This window comes from Aedes aegypti, chromosome 2 (assembly GCF_002204515.2).
Source record: "Aedes aegypti strain LVP_AGWG chromosome 2, AaegL5.0 Primary Assembly, whole genome shotgun sequence".
In the NCBI taxonomy this organism is placed as follows: Eukaryota; Metazoa; Arthropoda; class Insecta; order Diptera; family Culicidae; genus Aedes; species Aedes aegypti.
Window position 1 is genome coordinate 193,603,865 of NC_035108.1, and position 20,478 is coordinate 193,624,342.

General features: G+C 35.1%; 1 protein-coding gene across 1 annotated transcript; it reads left to right on the forward strand.

Moving 5' to 3' along the window:
- Positions 1 to 7,370: 7,370 nt before the first annotated feature.
- LOC110676281 lies at positions 7,371 to 8,232 on the forward strand. Its single transcript, XM_021843557.1, has 2 exons — positions 7,371 to 7,579; positions 7,646 to 8,232. Exons 1-2 carry the CDS (start codon positions 7,543 to 7,545, stop codon positions 8,188 to 8,190), a joined length of 582 nt encoding a protein of 193 aa, XP_021699249.1. The 5' UTR covers positions 7,371 to 7,542; the 3' UTR covers positions 8,191 to 8,232.
- The last annotated feature ends 12,246 nt before the right edge of the window (positions 8,233 to 20,478 follow it).

Below are 20,478 nucleotides of genomic sequence, written 5' to 3' on the forward strand. Positions count from 1 at the left end.
TAATTTTTATGTATTGGTTTAACAAACTATGGAACGTTCGTCACTTTAAGAGTCGGCATAGGCGCTTATTTATATTTTATAAAATTTCGGGATTCAAACCTTTGAATAGTTCGACGTTTAAGATGTCGACGCATTGATAGATAACATAGATAGAGGTTATATGAATCGCATAATTTACCAAGCAGAATCCTGATCATGTAGCTTTTTAACCCTCCCACTAACAAAACTCCTTCCCGTGACAACCATGAAGATGCAGAGATGCTTTGGGGAGCACATCCATCTTCCGTCAGTATCAGATGGTGACTGAGACAAACTGACAATCTTCGCAGGCAGCTAGCCTCACTAATACCAGAGCTCCCTCCTACCTGCTCGGTGTGAGAGTAAAAGAGTAGGAGAGAGTGAAACTAGATGTAAATATAGATAAGTTAGAAATAGATCTGTATCGGTAAAGAAGCTACAAGATCAACTGAGTCCGGCACAGCCCAACTAACAATTCAGAGCCTCAAACAAGCATGCATGTTCAATTATTGTTCAATAATGGTAATGGCAGCTGAAAAAAAAATTTGCTCTATAATGAGCTGAGAAAGTGCTTTTTTAACACAAACTTAGATCAATGTTCAACGTTATGCATTAGAATGAACAAAAGTTGAATCGCCACTTATTAAACGTTTCCAAAGATTCTCATTCGACTAGTCAAGATTGTTCTCTACAAATGAGCTGAATAAGACATGTTTCCCCTAATTAAAAAGCCAAAATACCACTAAACAAATGTATATGTATAAAAGGATATTCAGAAGACGAACTAACGTTTTACTTGCGTCGCACTTCAGCTATTCCCACATGTTTAACATAAGCATGAATAAGAGCTGAATAAATATCTTATAAAATCCTAATTCAGCTTCAGTATATTATAAGAACAGTTGATCCAATAGACGCCAAAATGACGTTTAACAAACACATTGTTCAGCAATAAATAAGCCTTGTAAAAGCGATCACACTATAGCTAAATTTCATAAAATGGACAAAATATCCGAAATTCGTGTTGAGTTCCGAATGCATTTCAAAGCTCATAAATTATGCTTTCTTAAAACTTTTGAAATAGCTGTTCAGAAAATAAACATGGTCAGTCTCCAGAAATGCAGAATTATTGTGAAAAATAAAAATAAGCATTTAAGCTATGTATTCCGAGTAGGTGCTGAGTACTGACAAACAAAGCGTGATGTTGACTTGATTGACATAAGAGATAAAATATCTGAAGACAATATCAAAATTTTGTTCCTGGAACTTCTAAACCTATGAAAAATTTGATGTACGCAGATCTAATGAATAGCTCGCAGCTATTGGTAAAATCTTGCAGAATCTATATATGACATGCCAATTTTGTTCTAGTAGTTTATTTTAGATATCATTTCCAGATATTTTATATCATATATCTATCAAGTTAATATCACTTTTAGCTATCCATATTACATTTTCTATTGCTAAGCTTTTTTCGCCTGCTCGGGATGTTTTTCCGTACAAGAAAGATGGAAATTTCTTTGACAGAATTGATTAAATAAATTTCTATAGCCAGCTACATTTGAAATGACATTTCTTCACAACTGAATAAATACTGCGCTCTAAGAAAAATGATTTACTTGGCCATTTCTGAAAATAAAAATTGCATCAAGATATTCGAATATTTTTCTATTCAGGTGGGTTCTGAGGACTGACCCTTCAAATGATTCAAATATATTCATATATATATATATACAAATAAAAAAATAATCAAACTATAATTTATAAAATTATTTTAGTTAATTTATCAGTTTTGAACAAACTAAAACTTATTATAAAATTAGATTTATCATTTCAGACTGTTTTTACTTTGTGTAAATAAACATTATTTTGACCAACATCGACATAAATTTTCTCACTGTGCGCTAAAAATAGCCGACTGAACTCAGCTTGGATCAGCACTAAACAGAAGCTGAATAATATGCTTGTTCAGTTGTAGATTAGCGTACCATGTGTTGATTAGACGTTGTCGAATAGAAGCTCGAACATGGTCAATATTCAGCTATGAGAAGTTTATATTTTGCACTGGACGGTATAATCATCAATTCTAGGATGGCGCAGATGGCAAGGCATACCGCTGACGATTGAAAGGTCTCGAGTTCGAATCCAGTATACAGGCGATTTTTAAATAAGATTGATATACACTCATAATAATAGTGCACACTACATTTATAAAGTGCCTAGAAAAATATTTTTTTGTTTTTATTAGTCTTTAATTATTTTTAGACCAGTCGTACAAAAGCTGAACTAAATGCTTGTAAAAGGTTTTCAAAGCTGAAAAATAAAGTTGGTATTCAACGACATGCTTTAAAGTTTCTCCAAATTTGTGTGAACAATGCTTTAACAAAGGTTGGCCATGGAAATTATTAAAATGTTATAAAACATGATGCTGGATAAAACTGCCATAATGGTGTTTGTTAAATGAGTGAATGTTAGTTGGGAGTAGTGGCCACGAGCACGGAGTGCCCTAAAAAAAATAAACAAACCAGCTTACTTTGAAGCCCTAGCAGTTATTTGGTAATGACTCTTCAAAATCATGTTTCCTGCACAGTAAGGCATCTCATATCGAATGATTGACTGCAGTCAAAATAACGCACATAAACAGCTGAAATCAATAGTTCCATACAAAAAATGACAGAACATTGTCTAAGCCTTCAATATGATTTATCATAGTAATATGCGGCCCTCAAGTTCTATAAGAATACGCAGATTTCGCTCAGTATCCTCAATAATCCTTTTTGAAAATTCTCAGTAGCCCACTATAAGAACATAAGATCTTGAAATAAATCTCCAGGATTCACTAAGAAAACTGCTTTATCTACATATATAGGAGAAGGTTTCGACGGTGATTGTTTTAAATTATTATTGTTCTATGGCTATATCGGTCATGCGACTCAAAGGTAAAGGGAGTCTATAGAAGCAAATGATGGAAAACGAATAGGTGCATAGGCGTCGCAAGGGAGCGACATGATTGAAATTTAATTAGGTGGTGAAAATTGAGCAAGCCATATATCTACATAGGAATCACCAGGATCTCGTAAGGAACATTTCTCGAAAACTTATTCATATAGACGCAAGTCAAAAAAGTATACAAACTTACTTTATCGATCCTACGTGTTTCGTAGATGAAATTCTACACGTTTTGCTCTGAACCAACTCGATTTTTCACTTTTAGAACGTTTAATTTTCAGATTTACAAAACGATGAAAGTAAGATTTGGTGACTTAACCATGAATCAAAACAAAACACTACTTGACTCGATTTTACACTGGTAGAAAAACGTCACAAGTAACTGAATAAAACGGCTTATCATTTTGTCATAAAATTCTTGTGTGAAATAATAGGAACTCCATAGTTTTTGAACGCGAGCTCATTGTATGTAAAATATAAGCAATGTACACTTCAAAAAAATGTTAAAAAGGTGATTCATTTTAAAACAGTTCTAGAAGACAGGTTGTGATTCTTATGAATTAATTTTCTCAAAACCGTATAGACGTTACTTACGTCGATATGAAAATGTAATCGAGATTTTTATTATTACATGCGGCTAGGGCCGGACTTACAAATATGGGGGCCCGGGGGCCATTATCTTGTGGGGCCCCTTTTCCCAGAAAAAAACATTTTGATACTTTTAACAATCGGACTTCTCGAGAAAGTAAAACAAACACGTTTGCTCCAGTCGGAAGACTAAACACTAATGGCAGTTTTATTCATTTCTCTCATCATACACGGTAAAACAAAGTAAGTCAATTGATAATGATACACGGAAATTCAAACAGTACCAATTCATGGTTAACAACTTTAGCATAAATTAGTTATTTATAATGTTTTTATAAGGTTTTCATTATCAGAGTCAAACTATTTTATAACGTTAAAAAATACCGTAAAATGGGGTGTTAAGGACTCGTGGGGTTTTAGGGGATTGAACTTCTCCTTTAAGTTTAAAAAATCACAAAATCGTCGAAAGTCGATATATCAGTCATCTGAAATGGTTCATTTGTTCGGAACATTGTGTGCTGCATTATGCGATAGGGGATGTCTATTAAAATAAAGTATTGTGGAGTCTAGATATTGAAAAAAGTTTCAAAACATTTTTGTTCGAATTTTATAGGCTAAATACATTTAACTTCAAAACTATGACACAATATTAAGAAAAATATGCGAGTAACTAAGAAGATAAACATATTTAATTGAGATCATAACGCAGGCAAAAAGTTTTGGAAATTTCATCAAGATTTCGACTTTTAATATTTTTTATGGAAAAGTCGCTTTTTTTTAAATAAGTGGGGTGTTAACGGATTATCGTTTCTACTTTTCCCAAGTTACTAAACTCATTCGATTTATGCCGTAATATATTACTTTTGCCTTATTCCGTGGAGTGAAACTGCATTGTAAAAGTTAAGGAGTCTATTTTGTTTGTTACTGAATATCAGCAAAAAATTTGTTTTTGCAAAAATCGGTAAAACTGGTAGGAAAATCTTGACAACAACGTTTAAAAGTGAATATTGAATTTTTCTTGATAGTAATTTTCAAAACTTGTTCGATCACACTGCTTAAATGTTTGGAAAGTTGGAATTATTCTTTTATTTGGAAATGATTTTGAAGCCATTGATCCTTTTAGTAGTAATCCTACACGGAGAAAAATATTTGTTAAATTCAATCATTTTTTAGTTAATTCAAACATTTTTTGGGTTAAAATTTGCACAATCAAAATTATGGTTAAACACTTCAGTTGTCGCGCTGTTGTATTTTGTACAACACTGGTGAAAAATCCTCGCTTTTCGTTCACAACAGAAGCGTGGTGGTTCTGATGGAGGCCAACCTCGTGACGACTGGAAGGTTAAATCAATAAAATACATCGTTTAAAGCTAACTAAAAATTCTATGTTGTTTTTATCACGATTTTCTAGATAAATTCAACAAATCTTAGTTTGAAACTACCATGAAATTTGTTGATGGATTAGACAGATCTTGAAACAACCAAAAAGGTGGGTTGATTCAAACTAAAAAAATGGTTTGAAATAACCATTAAAATAAACAAATTTACTAGAATCACATTAAAATAAACAAATTTACTATTTGATTCTACCAGGTTTTGGGTTGATTATAGCTTTATTCTTATTTATTTAATTTTCTTTATTATTATTGATAAAAAAAAACCTTTCATGCTTCATGACAATTATAGAAATTAATTCCCCAAACTTCACTCTAGAAAAAAAATGAAATATTTTTGGATCCAGGATCAGCACATCCAAAAAAGTATGCGAAAATCTATCAAACCGTTTCTGAGTAATCCGAAGCGGAATCGAGAAGCAGCTCTGTCATTTTTCAATGCTTTTAGATGGCTGGTTTTTGCTGCGAACCTGAAAAATAAAAGCACGGTAGCATGGATAAGATAAAAACAGAATATAAATTTATCAAATTGGCTCAGAGACAAATGTGCAATAGGCCGTCCCTTATTTTTCGAAAATGCGAAATAACGAACCTATAGTTCGTTATTGTAAAGTGCTCGTTTTGGTAATAAAAATATCAGGTAAAACTTTGAAATCCGTACGTGGACGCTAAGTGGTCTCCCAACGGCCCTGAAGGTATCAGGTGTTAATGACCCCGTGCGCAAAGTCGAGTTCGCTGCTCTAGTGGACGCAACACGAGTACGAAAAGCCACTAGTACCAAAATCTCATGCGCGTGTTGATAGTCAGCATAGAGGTTTATTAGGTTTATTACATGATTTTTTTTCTTACCAAAACTAGCACTTCACAACAACGAACTTGTAACTTTTCGCATTTTAGAAAACTAAGGGACGACCTAATGTGCAAACGTTTGAAATACTTATTTACTGGTGAAAAACGGAATCCTTTTATGATTTGGAAAATCCTATTTGAAATTTGTACAAAGATGAAAGCAAGTACCGAAATAACTCATGAAGTTGATTTATTTTAAACTAAAATTTTGGTTGATTTTGATTCAAACAAAATCTTAGTTTGTTTCAACATATTGTCAATATCGAATCAACCTATTATTTTATTTTGAAACTACAAACTAATCAGAAAAACAAACAACCTCATTGTTGGTAGAATCAAACTAGCTGTTTGTAAAAAGTAACTAAAAATTTAGTTTGGAGCAACCATAATACACCTTATGAGTACATACAGGTATTACATTGAAACAACCTATAAAGCAAGCTTGTTTCAAACAAACTCTTAACCTAACAACAACAAATTTTGGTTCAAAAATAAAAAAAATGATAGTTTGAAATTCAACAAACCTTTTGGTTGTTTCAAACTGATTTTTTTCCGTGTAGATATGACTGATTGAAATTTAAAGAACAAGTTTAGAATTGTGTAAGTACTTTACAGTTATGAATCGACAGTTCATTTTTTTTTTCAATGTACGTTAAGGGCCTTATATACACAGTCAACTTTCGTTCGTTGCACTAAACCTGTAGCCCACTTAGTGAAAGACTTTCACTAATCGGGCTGAGTTTCGATTTGTCAAATAACATAGAACAAAAGAAAAACAGAGCTACACAGTTCGAACGAAACGTGTAAATTTCTGAGACGTATAATGCACATAATTGGAGCGTGGCAAATCATGGTTATTTACATGTTATGTCATGTAAACTTCAATTATATGTCATGTAATCCAGCAGGATCCTGTGTGGTTACGTGACATATAACACATATTTACATGATTTCAGACTTAAAATTAAATGACGTATTGTTTACATCGGAAATTTACATGACATGTAATCATCATTATTTTCAACTGTGTACCAACATTGATAAATTGCGTCTTATGTCAGAAAATGACGTTTGCCTTCGTTTTGGGCTATAGCCCAACTAACGGGAGCCCAGTTAAAACGTAACCCACTTAAAGATAGTGCAACGAACGAAATTCGAGTGTATACTCATCCACACAGATTACATTTGAAAAAAAAAAATGAAACCTTTGTTATCATAAAAAGGAATGATCTGGATAACGAAAATGTTTAGTTTACATTTTCCGTGAATGAATAATTATTTATGCTCCTGTTGATCACATAAAAAGACAGTCCGTGCGAAAGTGACAGTCCAATTCAGAATCTTGTGATTTAACCCAGAATTGGTCACATACATAGTACACGTGACACGAGCGAGGTACTTCTGGCAGTGTGGCTGAAGGGGCGACTGCTCCTGAGTTAATATATGCAAATTGAACTACGATGTTCTGCCGTAGCTCTGATTATTCAGATTAAATATTGTCCTACTACGAAGCGCGAAAGAAGTTGCATAAAAGCTGTTCAAGAATTTAGCAAAGTACACAGATCTGCGCAAACATGAACGCACCTAACGTACCTAACGGACAAAAATAGATCGTTTGACGAGACCGTGAGAAATCGATTCTTGATTTTAGGTTAAGATTTGTTGGTATAAAATGAAAACGTTCTGATGGGTGTAGTGTCAGTTTTGGGTTATTGATGGTAGAAGAGAAACATCAGTCGAGATAATGAAATTAGTTTTGATTGGAGCCCTTTTTGGATTCGGTAAAATGAGTTGTTCCTGTGATTTTCCTTTCACCTAACTTTTAAAACATATGATCTTCCTTACAGTTGTAGCTGATGTTAGCGAAATTCTTCGCTCATCGCATGGACGATTCGCAGTAAAATCCACTCAGTATGGCTCTCATCCAAGATCAAACGTTAGATCTCATCAAACTGAGTCAGAAGAAACCCATCAATTTGAAACCATCTTGGTAGAGGATCCCGTCAGCCACCAAGTGCAGGCCGTCGATGTGGTAGAATCAAACGAACCTGCTGTTGCATTTCAGTTGCAACAGTCGCATTCCGATTATCAGGGACCTTATCACTACGTGAAACCCAAACTGGTCAACGGATATCTGGCGCCGATTATCACCACCCATAGACCCAACGACGTCAATCCTGGATTGGCGCCTATAATTACGACCCACAGACCCAATGATGAGTATCCAGGGTTGGCCCCTATGATTACTACTCACAAACCTAACGACGAATATCCAGGGTTGGCTTCTATCATTACAACCCACAAGCCCAATGGGGACTATCTACCACCGCATGGACCACGGGACTCTGTTGATTACATTGTAGCCAAACGAAGCATTAAGCTACGAGGATAATAAAATAATAACTAGTTTATTCGCACTAGTGTGATTGATGAAGAGCACTTCCGATATTCATTGAAAATTCTTAATGTCCTATTATCTAAATTCCACGAAGAGAGGGGAATTCATTTTTATTCGATACCAACTATTGATTTTTGTATGAGTTGAAAATCCTTAACTGTAATAATTAAACTGCTCTACAGGCTTCACTGGATATATGCAATACAGTAGCTGGTAAATGTGTCTAACAATATCAGCATAGTACTAATCTACTGTACATAGGCAAATACTAAGGGGCTGTCCTTTAACCACGTAGTCATTTTTATGGAATACCAGACCCCCTCCCCCCTAGTGGTCATTTGTCCGTACAAAAATTTAAAAATTGGTAAGGACCGTGGTCATTGGCCAGACCCTCTCCCCCAATAATTACCACGTGGTTTAGAGACAACCCCTATGACCGATTGAATGAATTGCTTGCGTTTCCCATAAAACATAATTCCTATACAAACTTTGAAAGCCTTGTGCAGCCTCAGTTTTCACCCAAATGTGCTCAAATTTTGAGAGAACACCCATAATTTAATGTAAGATTAAATTAGCGATGTGAAGCTGAAGCAAATTTTCAAACCAAGCAAATACAGAGTACAAATGGAACACCCCTATATGAGTACATATTTCTTGTGTACTTTTTTTATTTTTTTTTTTTATTTTTTTATAAGTATCATTCCAAACATTACATTCATTTCTTATATCTAGGTTTTTTGTGTTAGACTACACTATCATCCTAATTTGGTACAACAAATTTAATATTTTATTAACATTTTGACATCCCTGAGGTAACTCAGGTAAGTCAGATGTGAAAATATTGTATAACATTGGTCCCAATGCAGCATCTTGAGGAACACCAGCTCTTACAGGAAGTCTTTCAGATCTGGAGTTCTGATAATCAACCTGAAGTGAACGATTTGACAGATAACTTTGAATTGTTCTAACAATGTATATTGAAAAATTAAAGTTTATTAATTTTACAGATCAAGACCAGTAGAATTGCCTTCAGATTTGTTGGAACGGGTTAAATTTGTTACACGTAAAAGTTGATGAGTGGTCGAATGTCCATGGCGGAATCCAAACTGTTCATTGGCAAAAATTGAATTTTCGTTGATGTGGACCATCATTCTGTTCATAATGACCTTTTCAAAAAGTTTACTGATGGAAGAAAGCAAACTGATTGGACGATAGCTAGAAGCTTCTGCAGGATTTTTGTCTGGTTTTAAAATTGGTACAACCTTAGCATTTTTCCATTTGTCAGGAAAATATGCTAATTGAAAACATTTGTTGAATATATCAACTAAAAATGATAAGCTACTTTCTGGAAGTTGCTTGATGAGGATGTAGAAAATTTTATCATCGTCAGGAGCTTTCATATTTTTGATTTTTTTTTTAATAATAGTTCTCATTCCTTCCAAATCAGTCTCCCAGGAATTTTCGAAAACGTTCTCTTGATTGAGAATATTTTCGAAGTCCTGATTAACTTGATTTTCAATTGGACTAGTAAGTCCTAAATTAAAATTGTGCGTGCTTTCAAACTGCATAGCAAGTTTTTGAGCTTTTTCGCAATTAGTTAGTAATCATTTGTTTTCCTCTTTCAATGCCGGTATTGACTTTTGAGGTTTTCTCAAAATTTTAGATAATTTCCAAAAGGGCTTAGAGCCAGGGTCCAATTAAGAAATTTTATTTTCAAAATTTTTGTTTCTTAATTGTGAAAAACGTTTCTTGATTTCTTTCTGCAAATCTTGCCAAATAATTTTCATAGCAGGATCGCGAGTGCGTTGAAATTACCTTCTCCTCACGTTTTTAAGACGGATCAAGAGTTTAAGATCATCGTCTATAATCACGGATTCAAATTTTACTTCACATTTTGGAATTGCAATGCTCCTGGCTTCAACAATGAAATTTGTTAAAGTTTCAATAGAATTGTCAATATCAAGTTTTGTTTGTAAAGAAATGTTAACATCAAGATTAGAGTCAATATATGTTTCATATATATTCCAGTCAGCTCGAAAATAATTGAAAGTGAAGCTGATAGGATTGAGAATCACTTCATGGGATATTTGAAATGTAACAGGGACATGATCAGAATCAAAATCAGCATGAGTAACTAATTGGCTACAAAGATGACTAGAGTCGGTTAAGACCAAGTCAATCGTAGATGGATTTCTAGAAGAAGAAAAACATGTGGGGCTATCAGGGTATTGAATTGAGAAATATCCTGAAGAGCACTCATCAAATAAAATTCTGCCGTTGAAATTACTTTGAGAATTACTCCATGACCGATGTTTAGCATAAAAGTCACCAATGACAAAGAATTTTGACTTATTGCGAGTCAATTTTCGCAAGTCAGTTTGGAGCAAATTAACTTGCTGTCCAGAGCACTGGAAAGGCAAATAGGCAGCTCTGAAAGTATATTTACCAAGCTGTGTTTCAATTGAAACACCTAAAGTTTCAAACATTTTAGCTTTAAATTACGAAAACAGTTGATGTTTTATACGCCTATGAATGATGATTGCAACTCTTTCACATGCCGATCAAGTCGATCATTACGATAAACAAAAAAGTTAGGATCTCTTTTGAGTTTGGATCCAGGTTTCAAATACGTTTCAGTAATAACCGCTATATGCACGTTTATAGCTGTAAGAAAATTAAACAGCTCATCCTCTTTACCATTCAAGGAACGAGAATTTCAATTTAAAATATTTAAATTATTATTTATTGGATCCATTAGAAAAACGTTATCCAATAACAATTTGATTTGTAAATTTTACACCAACTTGGACTGCTTCAGTCATAGTGGTGGCTTTGAACATTGCATCTATCATTAGATTCAATTGTTCAGTTAGAAAATTAAAATCAGAGGTAGACATATCACTTGAAGTGAGTACATTTGATGATTTCCCATTAGAATTTTCAGTAGACGAAGAGGCGGAGTAGGAGTTACCTGTGGCGGTAGGTTTTTTTTCATTTGATTTGAAACAAGTAGATTGGGTACTCATAGTACGAATATGGGAGGAGTTCAAATTACCTGCTACGATATCGGCAAAGGATTTTCCGTAGGTAGATACATTCGAAATTGAAAGATTCGAACGGCTACCCGACGGAATAAAATTAGTTTGTGAATGTGCATGATTATGATCGTTTTGATGGGTATGATTCATGATAAAGCGATCGTTAACTGAAAAATGAGCATTGATCGATACTCTACCAGGCAAATTCTGGAAACGACCGTTATCGTAACGGATATTATCTTTCATCTGCCTGACACGAGCCTCAACGACTCTATTGCGCGAAGGGCAAGCCCAAAAAATTGTATATCTTCCTTCACTGGACAGACGTCCTTGGCGTGAGAAGAACCTCCGCAAATCATGCATTTAGCATCCATGCGACATTTTTTGTACCATGACCCCACTTTTGGCACCGACGGCACTGAGTGGGGTTCTGGTAATTTCCTTCAGGTTTCTGGTAATGTTCCCATGTCACACGGACATCGAACATAACTCTAGCTTTTTCTATTATTTTGATCTTTTTTGTGCAAGTAAACTAAATAATATTCTTGAGAAAGCCTTTTCCGAGCAATGCCAGATTGGGTTCTCTTTTTCATAATGATTACTTGGACTGGTGAAAATCAAATATTCCATTTTTGATCTCTTCAGGTGACTTATAGTCACTTGACGGGGTTGGTGGTCTGATGGCTACCGCTTCTGCTTCATATGCAGAAGGTCATGGGTTCAATCCCAGGCCCGTCCCTTTCCCCGTACTTTGTAGTTGTATATCTCTCACTTGCTTCTATCTTCCATTCTAAATATATCACACTCAAACTATTCGTTCATAGCAAACGCTAGAACCAGAGACGGACAAGAAACCGTTTCCCTAACGCTTCCCACTTCCACGCGCACGCCTGATACATAGGCAGTCTGCTAACCACAAAAGCAAACCTCTCTGCCATGCCTTTCCCCCAATCCATACACTCCCGCATGAACTGGCGTGGATGCAGTGGAATATACGGTCTACGTGGGAGCCAGTTCAATGCATCATCAATTCCTCCCCCTTCCCCTCATTGGTCTGCATTCTGACGTGGCAGGTGCCATTGTTGCCTAAAAATAGAAGATCACCAGCACTTATACACTGAGGATGCCTGTTAGTCCCAAGCAGTCATTCAGTTGGTTCCTTGTGTAAGTGCAGCTGATCTGGCGATACTGGAGTGCATCCACGGGCGGCCAATCAAGCTCAAGCTCAAGCTCAGGTGACTTATAGTCACTTGAGAGACCTTTCAAGACGACTTTGAACAAATGTTCAGTTTTGTCATCATAAGTAAAAAAATGTGCTTCTTCTCTTCAAGATGTTTGAGAAAAAGTTCGCGATCTTCAAGAGTTTCCGGCAAAACGCGACAGTCTCCTTTCTTTGCAATTTGGAAGGAGAACTTGATTCCCCTAATGGAGTTCAAGATCTCCTGCCTAAATCCCGCAAATTCGGAACAACTGACCACGATAGGCGGCACTCTTTGCTTCCTCACTTGAATCAAAGAGCCTGGGCTAGAGGCTGCTTCGATTTGGTGTTCGGAAAATCTGTCTAGAGCATCGAACTGATTGCTCAATTCGATACAATTATTCATTTCACCCTTGGAAGAAAGTTCGCATTCCAGGGAAACGTCCTTTCTTCCATTCTTGCCACGTTTAGTAACAGTTTTACAGTGAATCCACAATTAAGAATCACCCACAATTTATGAATCAGCTGCCTTTAAAGGACAAAATAACAGTAAAACATAGTACAAAACATCACGGAAACATTTTCGCTTATAATTTATTTTGAGTAAAATTGTTTACGTGATGTTTTGTGTTGATTTTTGTTGTTATTTTGTCATTTAAAGTCAGCTGATTCATAAATTGTGGACGATTCTTAATTGTGGTTCCACTGTAAATCCCACTTTTTTGGAAGGAAGTTGTGAATTCAGAGATTCACCCTTCCTTTTGTTTGTTGTTGATACCTGGGAAGGAGGCACAGAAACTACACACGAAATATAGAACAACGTTTGTTTGAACTGCAAAATAATTCCAGCTTGCCAACAACAATCAAGGCAGAAAAATCGCTAGTTTTCTTTTGTTGTGTACTTTCGATCTTTCCTGACAAACATGCAAAAAAAGGGCCATAGTTTTCTATGCACTAAATATTCATTTTCATTGGAAAAAGTAAAACGATGCGATTTTCAATGCTTTATATTCAATCAGATTGAAAGGTGCTCACGTGACATTACTTGCATTGTGTGCATGAATTGATTTTCATTCGATTTTTGTCACTTTTGATGAAATGCGAAAATGTGTTTTAATCAGTTACGCGCTTTTTCCATGTTAGTCCAATATTTGAGATCTGGGCTCACAGTGACAGTTTGTGACAGCGGAATCCCGGCTCACTATGACGTACAGAAATTTTGTATTGGTTTCTCTCTCCCAGGTTGATACCATGTTAAGTTAATAAACGGAGGAAGACGTGACCTCCTAAGAGGTTTTTTTTTTTCCAAGACGGTGTCCAAGAAGGATTACCACCGCTAGCTTTCGCAAACGGGTCCAACGAAAAATCGAGGGCACGGGTCCAAACAAGGATCGTAAAGGGATAAATTGTAGAAAAAATAGTACTGAAAAGTACTGATTTAGTAGAACTGAAAACCGTTTTGAATTTTAGCACTGAAAAGTACTGTTTTTGTAGCACTGAAAAGTACTGTTTTATTGCATTAGGTAATTTTTAAAAAACTTCCAAGAGCAGAGAGAATTTGTGTACGCACAGCACGAAGGTACGATGCGCACTGCAGTTCACAGCATTCATCAAATCTGATCACAGTGTAACGGAGGTCGGGTAATTTCGCATCTAATGAGAGAAAAATCCAAATTTCCGAAGATTTGTACTTTGTATTGGTGACTTAACGCCGACCTTGAACGACACTGAAGACGGCCTTACAGTTGAGGTCGAAATACGCGTATCTGTCAAAAGATACAAACTCTAGTGGAATTAAATGGTATAGTACTAAATTCGGTTTTTTCATCTACTTTAATTATATGTTTTTCTCAGTTTCAAATTGGCATATAAACAAGGCGGTGGAAGCATGTATTTTTTTTTAGCAAAGTAACAAACCCAGAAAGGTTTTTTCAGCTATTATGATTGAGGGAGAGCCCTTGTACATATCGGAACGATTGACAGTCATTAAATAAATTGGAATCACTAAATTTTACGCAAGTGTTCATTTTGCCCACGCTTTTTGTGCATGATCCCTATGATATAATTTTTATTACCATGAATGAATGTAGCACGTCGTACTAACATCAAACTTGAAAACTAGCCGGGAGTAAATTAAACAGAAATGAAATTTTATGGTCTTAAAATGAACATTTGCTGTGAATGAAGTTTGTGTCCATTATGCCCCTGATTCCCCTACACATGTTAAACTCGAACTCTAACTCTACGGTGACAGGCAGTTGTCAAAGTTGGAAGAGAACGATGGGTGGGACTAAGGCGATTACTTCGAAATAAAATAACAAAATTAGTTATTTTGTTGATATAAAAAGAACCGTACATACATGTCGTATAGGTTTTCAGAGCGAAGTAAGGATCTCGGATATTGTGACGAGCCGTATGCTGCCCATAACTACATATTTGTAACATTCGACAAAAGGAGGCATTGAAATAACACGGTGAACAAAATATAGTGTTCTTTTTTGCGGTCAAGTAAACTATATTTTAAGGTTAATTTAGAGATAACTATGAATATAGTTGATTTGACAGTATGTTGTTTAAAATAACTATGTCATATAGTTGTTGACCACCAATTTTTTTATTGTACTTACAAACGTCAAACGTCAAAATTTAACTATATTTTAGTTGACTCAAAGTAAATTTGATTGAGTTTACAATATTTTGCAATGTTCACTCAACATTTTGTTCTGCTTTATCATCATATATGGCGTAAATTAATTTCACTTCGAATGAACTATTTGTGCGTAAGTAAAAGTAATTAACAGTATAGTAATCTCAACATCTCTCGTCTTGAAATTACCAAGAACTCAAAAGTGCTCATTTGAGACTGACATATTGTACAGCTCATATCACATTAGGGATGGTACACAAATTATGTCACGTTAAATTTAAACTTTTTCGATCCCCCCCTTTGTCACGTTTTTTGTATGAGTCCTTCGAAAATTATGTAAGGCTTGTCACGCTTTGCTCCCCCCCTTTAGATGGTGACGTAATTTGTGCATGACCCCTTAAGTGAATGGTCAGAAAATAATTCTGATAGAAATTGCATTGCTACTTCATTACGAGGCTCATGTATAATCTCAATGTGACTGTTATGCGGTTACTATTACCAATGTGACAAAACAACTTGGTATTTTGTTTAGAATTTTCCAGAACAATCTCACAGATTTAAGTAAGTTGATCAAAAGTATTTATCATTTGATGACACACCACGATGTTAACTCGAAATTGTCAAAAATGTCGAATCTGACTAATATGCAGTTATGGGCAGTATACTGCCGTGAATCGCAAGTCAGTCCCATCTGCATTTTGGTCGAAATTGAGTTCAGTTTAGTTTTCAACATATCTTCCAATGATCATTCAGCTATTCAAATGGAACAACATGATTTGTTAGGAAAAAATTGAAAAAAAAAAACCAAGTAGAATTGTCTTATAATGAAATGTAATTGCATATCAGTCCCACTAGAGAATTACGTACCTTGTAGCGCAAAACATAGGTAATCGTGTTTTGATCATCTTTTTATTTTTCTTGGAAAGATATCGGAGTAAAAAGCAAACTCTGAAAGTTTCATTCAGATTGAATCAAGTTCCAATCTACTGGAGTTTTTCGATTGTATGACATTTGCCAGAATCAATTTGCCAGAATGATTTTTGCCAGAAAACCATTCCCCAGAATGTACCATTCGCCAGAAAGCCATTCTCCAGAATGGACCATTAGCCAGAAAACCATTTCCCAGAATCATATTTTGATAATTAATTTTCAACTTTGATTTGATCGAAAAATGTATGGAAAACTTAAGGCTACCGAAGTATTAAAAATTAACATTTGAGTATTTTGGTAATACTCATATTAGGGTGCACAGCTACTTGGGCACTTTCATGATCCACTTTGGCATGGGGGGTCATTCTCGGTCAAATTATGTGACTAATCAGCACTTTAATGCGACGTATATTGCGTCCAAATATGAGCTCAGTAGCTTAAAAAAGTATTGCCGAAATGAATCAAGAGCACCAAGAATAGGATCCAGCTCCTTATTTGTACAAATAGCATGAAACAATGTATAACCAACTTTCAGATAATATGCGAAAACTGAATAGAACTTAAGCATCACTTCTGCAACAAAACACTCGCGTTGTGGATGTTGTGAAAATAATATTTCAATCATTGTAATACAATAACAATTATAAAACAACGTGATTCATCGAACTATGTGATTTAGTCCATTTTGTTATAATCTTTCGCATACAATTTTATGCAATTCTCACCACGTGAAAAATATATGACGGAACTGTCGTCAGATTTCCATCTTTTGCTAAATAACTGACCTGAGAAAAAAGAGCTAAAACGCAAAAATACTTTTTAGTTTCGTGACCTTCTTTAGCCGAGTGGTTAGAGTCCACGGCTACAAAGCAAAGTCATGTTGAAGGTGTCTGGGTTCGATTCCCGGTCGGTCCAGGATCTTTTCATAATGGAAAATTCATTGACTTCCCTGGGCATAGAGTAATAATCGTACCTGCCACACGATCAGGGAGTGAAATTTATCGATCAAGGCGATAATCATAAGCCTATCACTCCAGCCGATTTTCCGGAGGAAAGAGACGTGCGATAATATCCTACCCGTCCAGCACTGCAAGAGTGTGTTCTGCAGTAGCGAATTTATATTATCACCAGCAACGAGAAGTTGGCTTCCTTTTTTCAACTCTTGTTTCGTCGATTTGCTTCCGCATATAGCTTTTATATACCAAATTTTTCTCCCCCTTCGTTTAGCTGGCGTGGTCTAGTGGTTACAGTGCACGCGCGTTTGGGAAACGATTTTGCTCATGGACATGGGTTCAACTCCGTCGGCGGCAAATATTTTTGTTGTTTCTCTTGTGATAATTATCGCGATAAGTTTAGAGTCCATAAAGTTGGATCAGTGCATATGATCGGATCGATCTTAACATCGTCAGTATTGTGCTCTGCAAGATAAATCCACGTAATGCGATTATCTGAAAATGTCGATATACCGTCGCAGTAATAATGAAAATCACCAAATGTTTCAGGTTTAGCAAATTTGAAACAATTGCGTCTTTGAAGAACGAAAAAATCCAAGCCTGTTTGAATTTTGACGTTGCGTTTGAATTGCGCGCATATCTTTTGCGCGTTACCGCCGCCGCTGGATGTGGATTTAATATAAGCGCCGCAATACAATGATCAACAATTAAAGCAGTTCACGAAATCTATTTCTCGCAGATAAAGGCGGCAACTAATTGTCGGGTTGCTTGAAAAATGCCTATTTTCGTCTCATTTCAGCGATAATTTTATTCACTGCACACGATATACGAATGCGAAAATGGCACCTTTGACAAAGAAAGCTCTCAGTTAATAACTGACAAAGAAAGCTCTCAGTTAAGAACACTAAGCTGAGAAGCAGGATCTGTCCCAGTGCGGACGTCATGCCAAGAAGAAGAAGAATAAGTGTATCTTTGTGAAATATCGCAGAACAATTGAAAAAACAGCCTTTCATTGAAATAAGGGAAAATAATATTTGAAATATCATAAGTTTGACGCCAACAATCATTTGACAATTCAATAACAATGAGAAAATAACCAATGAAATTCTCATGTGCAATTTTTAATCCCAATTGGAGAAAATATAGTCAAACTTTAACCTTTTCACTTTAATACACATTTTATAAACCTAGTTTTACAATCCTCATCAATACCACACACATCTCCTACAATTTCCCTAGCTATTCCGTACTAAAAAAAATATTATAAGGTTTCGCCTTAAACGCACTCAAGAATGCCAGTATCGCCCAATGTTATCAGCCTGTAATCGAAATTCCCAAGAAACAATTTTTGCTTTAAGAAATGTTTCTCAGAGCTGTTTTATTAAGCTGTTAGTTGCTTAATTATTGACTTAGTTAGCATTAAACTATTATTCAAGCCTTATTCGCACAGAAATGGAGAATCTATTCAACAACAACCATTTTATTAACGTAATCTAGTACATGTTTATTCAATGACCTTACCTCGGCTGTTAAACAGTAGTAACATTATAAATAGACTTTATAATGTTGATTCAACATTTAATCCACCAGGTATACAGCGAACATCCAGAGATGGTTATTAGACATTTGTTTGACAGGATTTCATGATGTGTTATTTCTAAATTGTCGAAGAAAAGTTGTAGATGCCATTATTACTCATGATAACTAGTGTACAAAATAGTAGACTTTGTTCAGCATTCGTTCAACAACAACACATGTTAAGCACAGTTTGTTTAAGTGTTTTGTTCAACTGAATTAAATATCATATTTATTCATAGAATTAATTGTATAAAAGTACAAAAACAGGTTTGTTCGATATTTCTTCAGCATTTACCTTATAATGGAAACAGCAAAAACATTGATAGTTAATTGCGCACTTTATTTAATACTCGTATCTGGATGCCTAGGAATTTGACACTTCATTATTAAATTTCAATTATTCGAACATTGTTGCGGTGTCGGGGCTCGAACTCAGGACCTTCCAATTTACAGGCGCATACATCTCCACTGCTCCAACCAAGGTTATATAGATCAGCAGGTTAAGAGCAGTATTTAAAGATAATAAGATAATCGAACAGATTATCGTACATATGTTGTTTAAACATTGTCTAATTATTTTGCTTGCCTTCGGAGTATGTAAACATCATTGTTGAACATTGCTTGTGAAAAAGTCTCGAACGCAAGCTTTATTACAGTTGAATATATGATGAATAATCACCTTATGAAAATATGTTGTTGAATTAACACTGTACAAAGGCTGTTTTTGGAATGACGGTGATTATAACTAATAAGGACTTCTTCAACTTTTCTTCAACGATTTTGTTATAACTCGTTATAAATCCCTGTTAGACAAACGCTGAACAAGCATTTCTGAATGTTCGATGGATAACTGGTTGTGTTATTGTTGAATACACATTGTAGAGTCTATTCAAAATGTTATTACTGTTTAACAGCCGATGTAAGGTCATTAAATAGACATCTAATAGATTACGTTAATCAAATGGTTTATTGTTGAATAAATTCTTCATTTCTGGGCGATTTAAGCTTGAATAACAGTTTTATTTTTACTTAGACAATCATTACATAACCAATAGCTGAATAAATCAGCTCTCAGAAACTTTTTTCAAGGGAAATTGTTTCTTGGTAAGTTGAACAATACTTGTGGTTGAGTATTTGAATCTTAATCGGTAATAATGGTTATTTCCACGCTTCTGCGATTTTTGAAAAACGATGAGCCTACAACGATGTTTAAGAGCTTTTATATTACGGGTGGTTGAAAAGTTGAATTCAAAGCCTCTCAAAGCAAATATATCATCACTGCCGTTTCGACCCATGTAAGTATTGTTGAAAAAGTGACGAAACAAGTGGTTCTAAAAATTGAAAAAGCTTGTTATTCAATTGTATGTCGCATATGGAACAACAGAGTCCGGATCTATAGAAACAACTAATCTTCAATTATAACAGTGAGGCTTTTACACAACCAAACTAAATTATCAACCAACGTTGCTACAACTTTAGTTCTACTTACTATTAAAATTCCATGAACGTTTGGAACTAAAGCGCTGCTAAGAATATATGCAACATTTAATCATCATTTTATACAACTTATGCCTTTGTTCAACTACCACGGCTGATGTAAAGCTTTAGTTAAGCAGACAAATTTATTAATCGCCTACAATTGTTTCTTTGGAATTATTTTCAGTGTCGCCTATTAGTTTTGCGCCGTGTTTTCATTCTGGTTTCAATTAAGCCCGCTATGTACGCCTTGTTTATTTTTTGTTTGCAGTGTCGCCGTTTACTCTCGCCGTGTTTTGATTTCGATTTCAGATGCGCCCATCACTTTGATAAACAAAAACACAGGCATAATCAATAAAGTGTGTGGTTTGGTATGAGGTGAAGTTTCGCCTTCTACAAATTTGCGTTTTTTGAATAGTTAAATTAACGATAGGGGAAAAGTTCAAGTGCAGTGAATAGACA

Excerpts from the sequence above, each read along its gene's own strand:
- LOC110676281 (XM_021843557.1), top strand. The coding sequence starts at position 7,543 with ATGAAATTAGTTTTGATTGGAGCCCTTTTTGGATTCG. Across the intron at positions 7,580-7,645 it reads TGGAGCCCTTTTTGGATTCG|TTGTAGCTGATGTTAGCGAA; the intron begins GTAAAATGAGTT and ends TCTTCCTTACAG.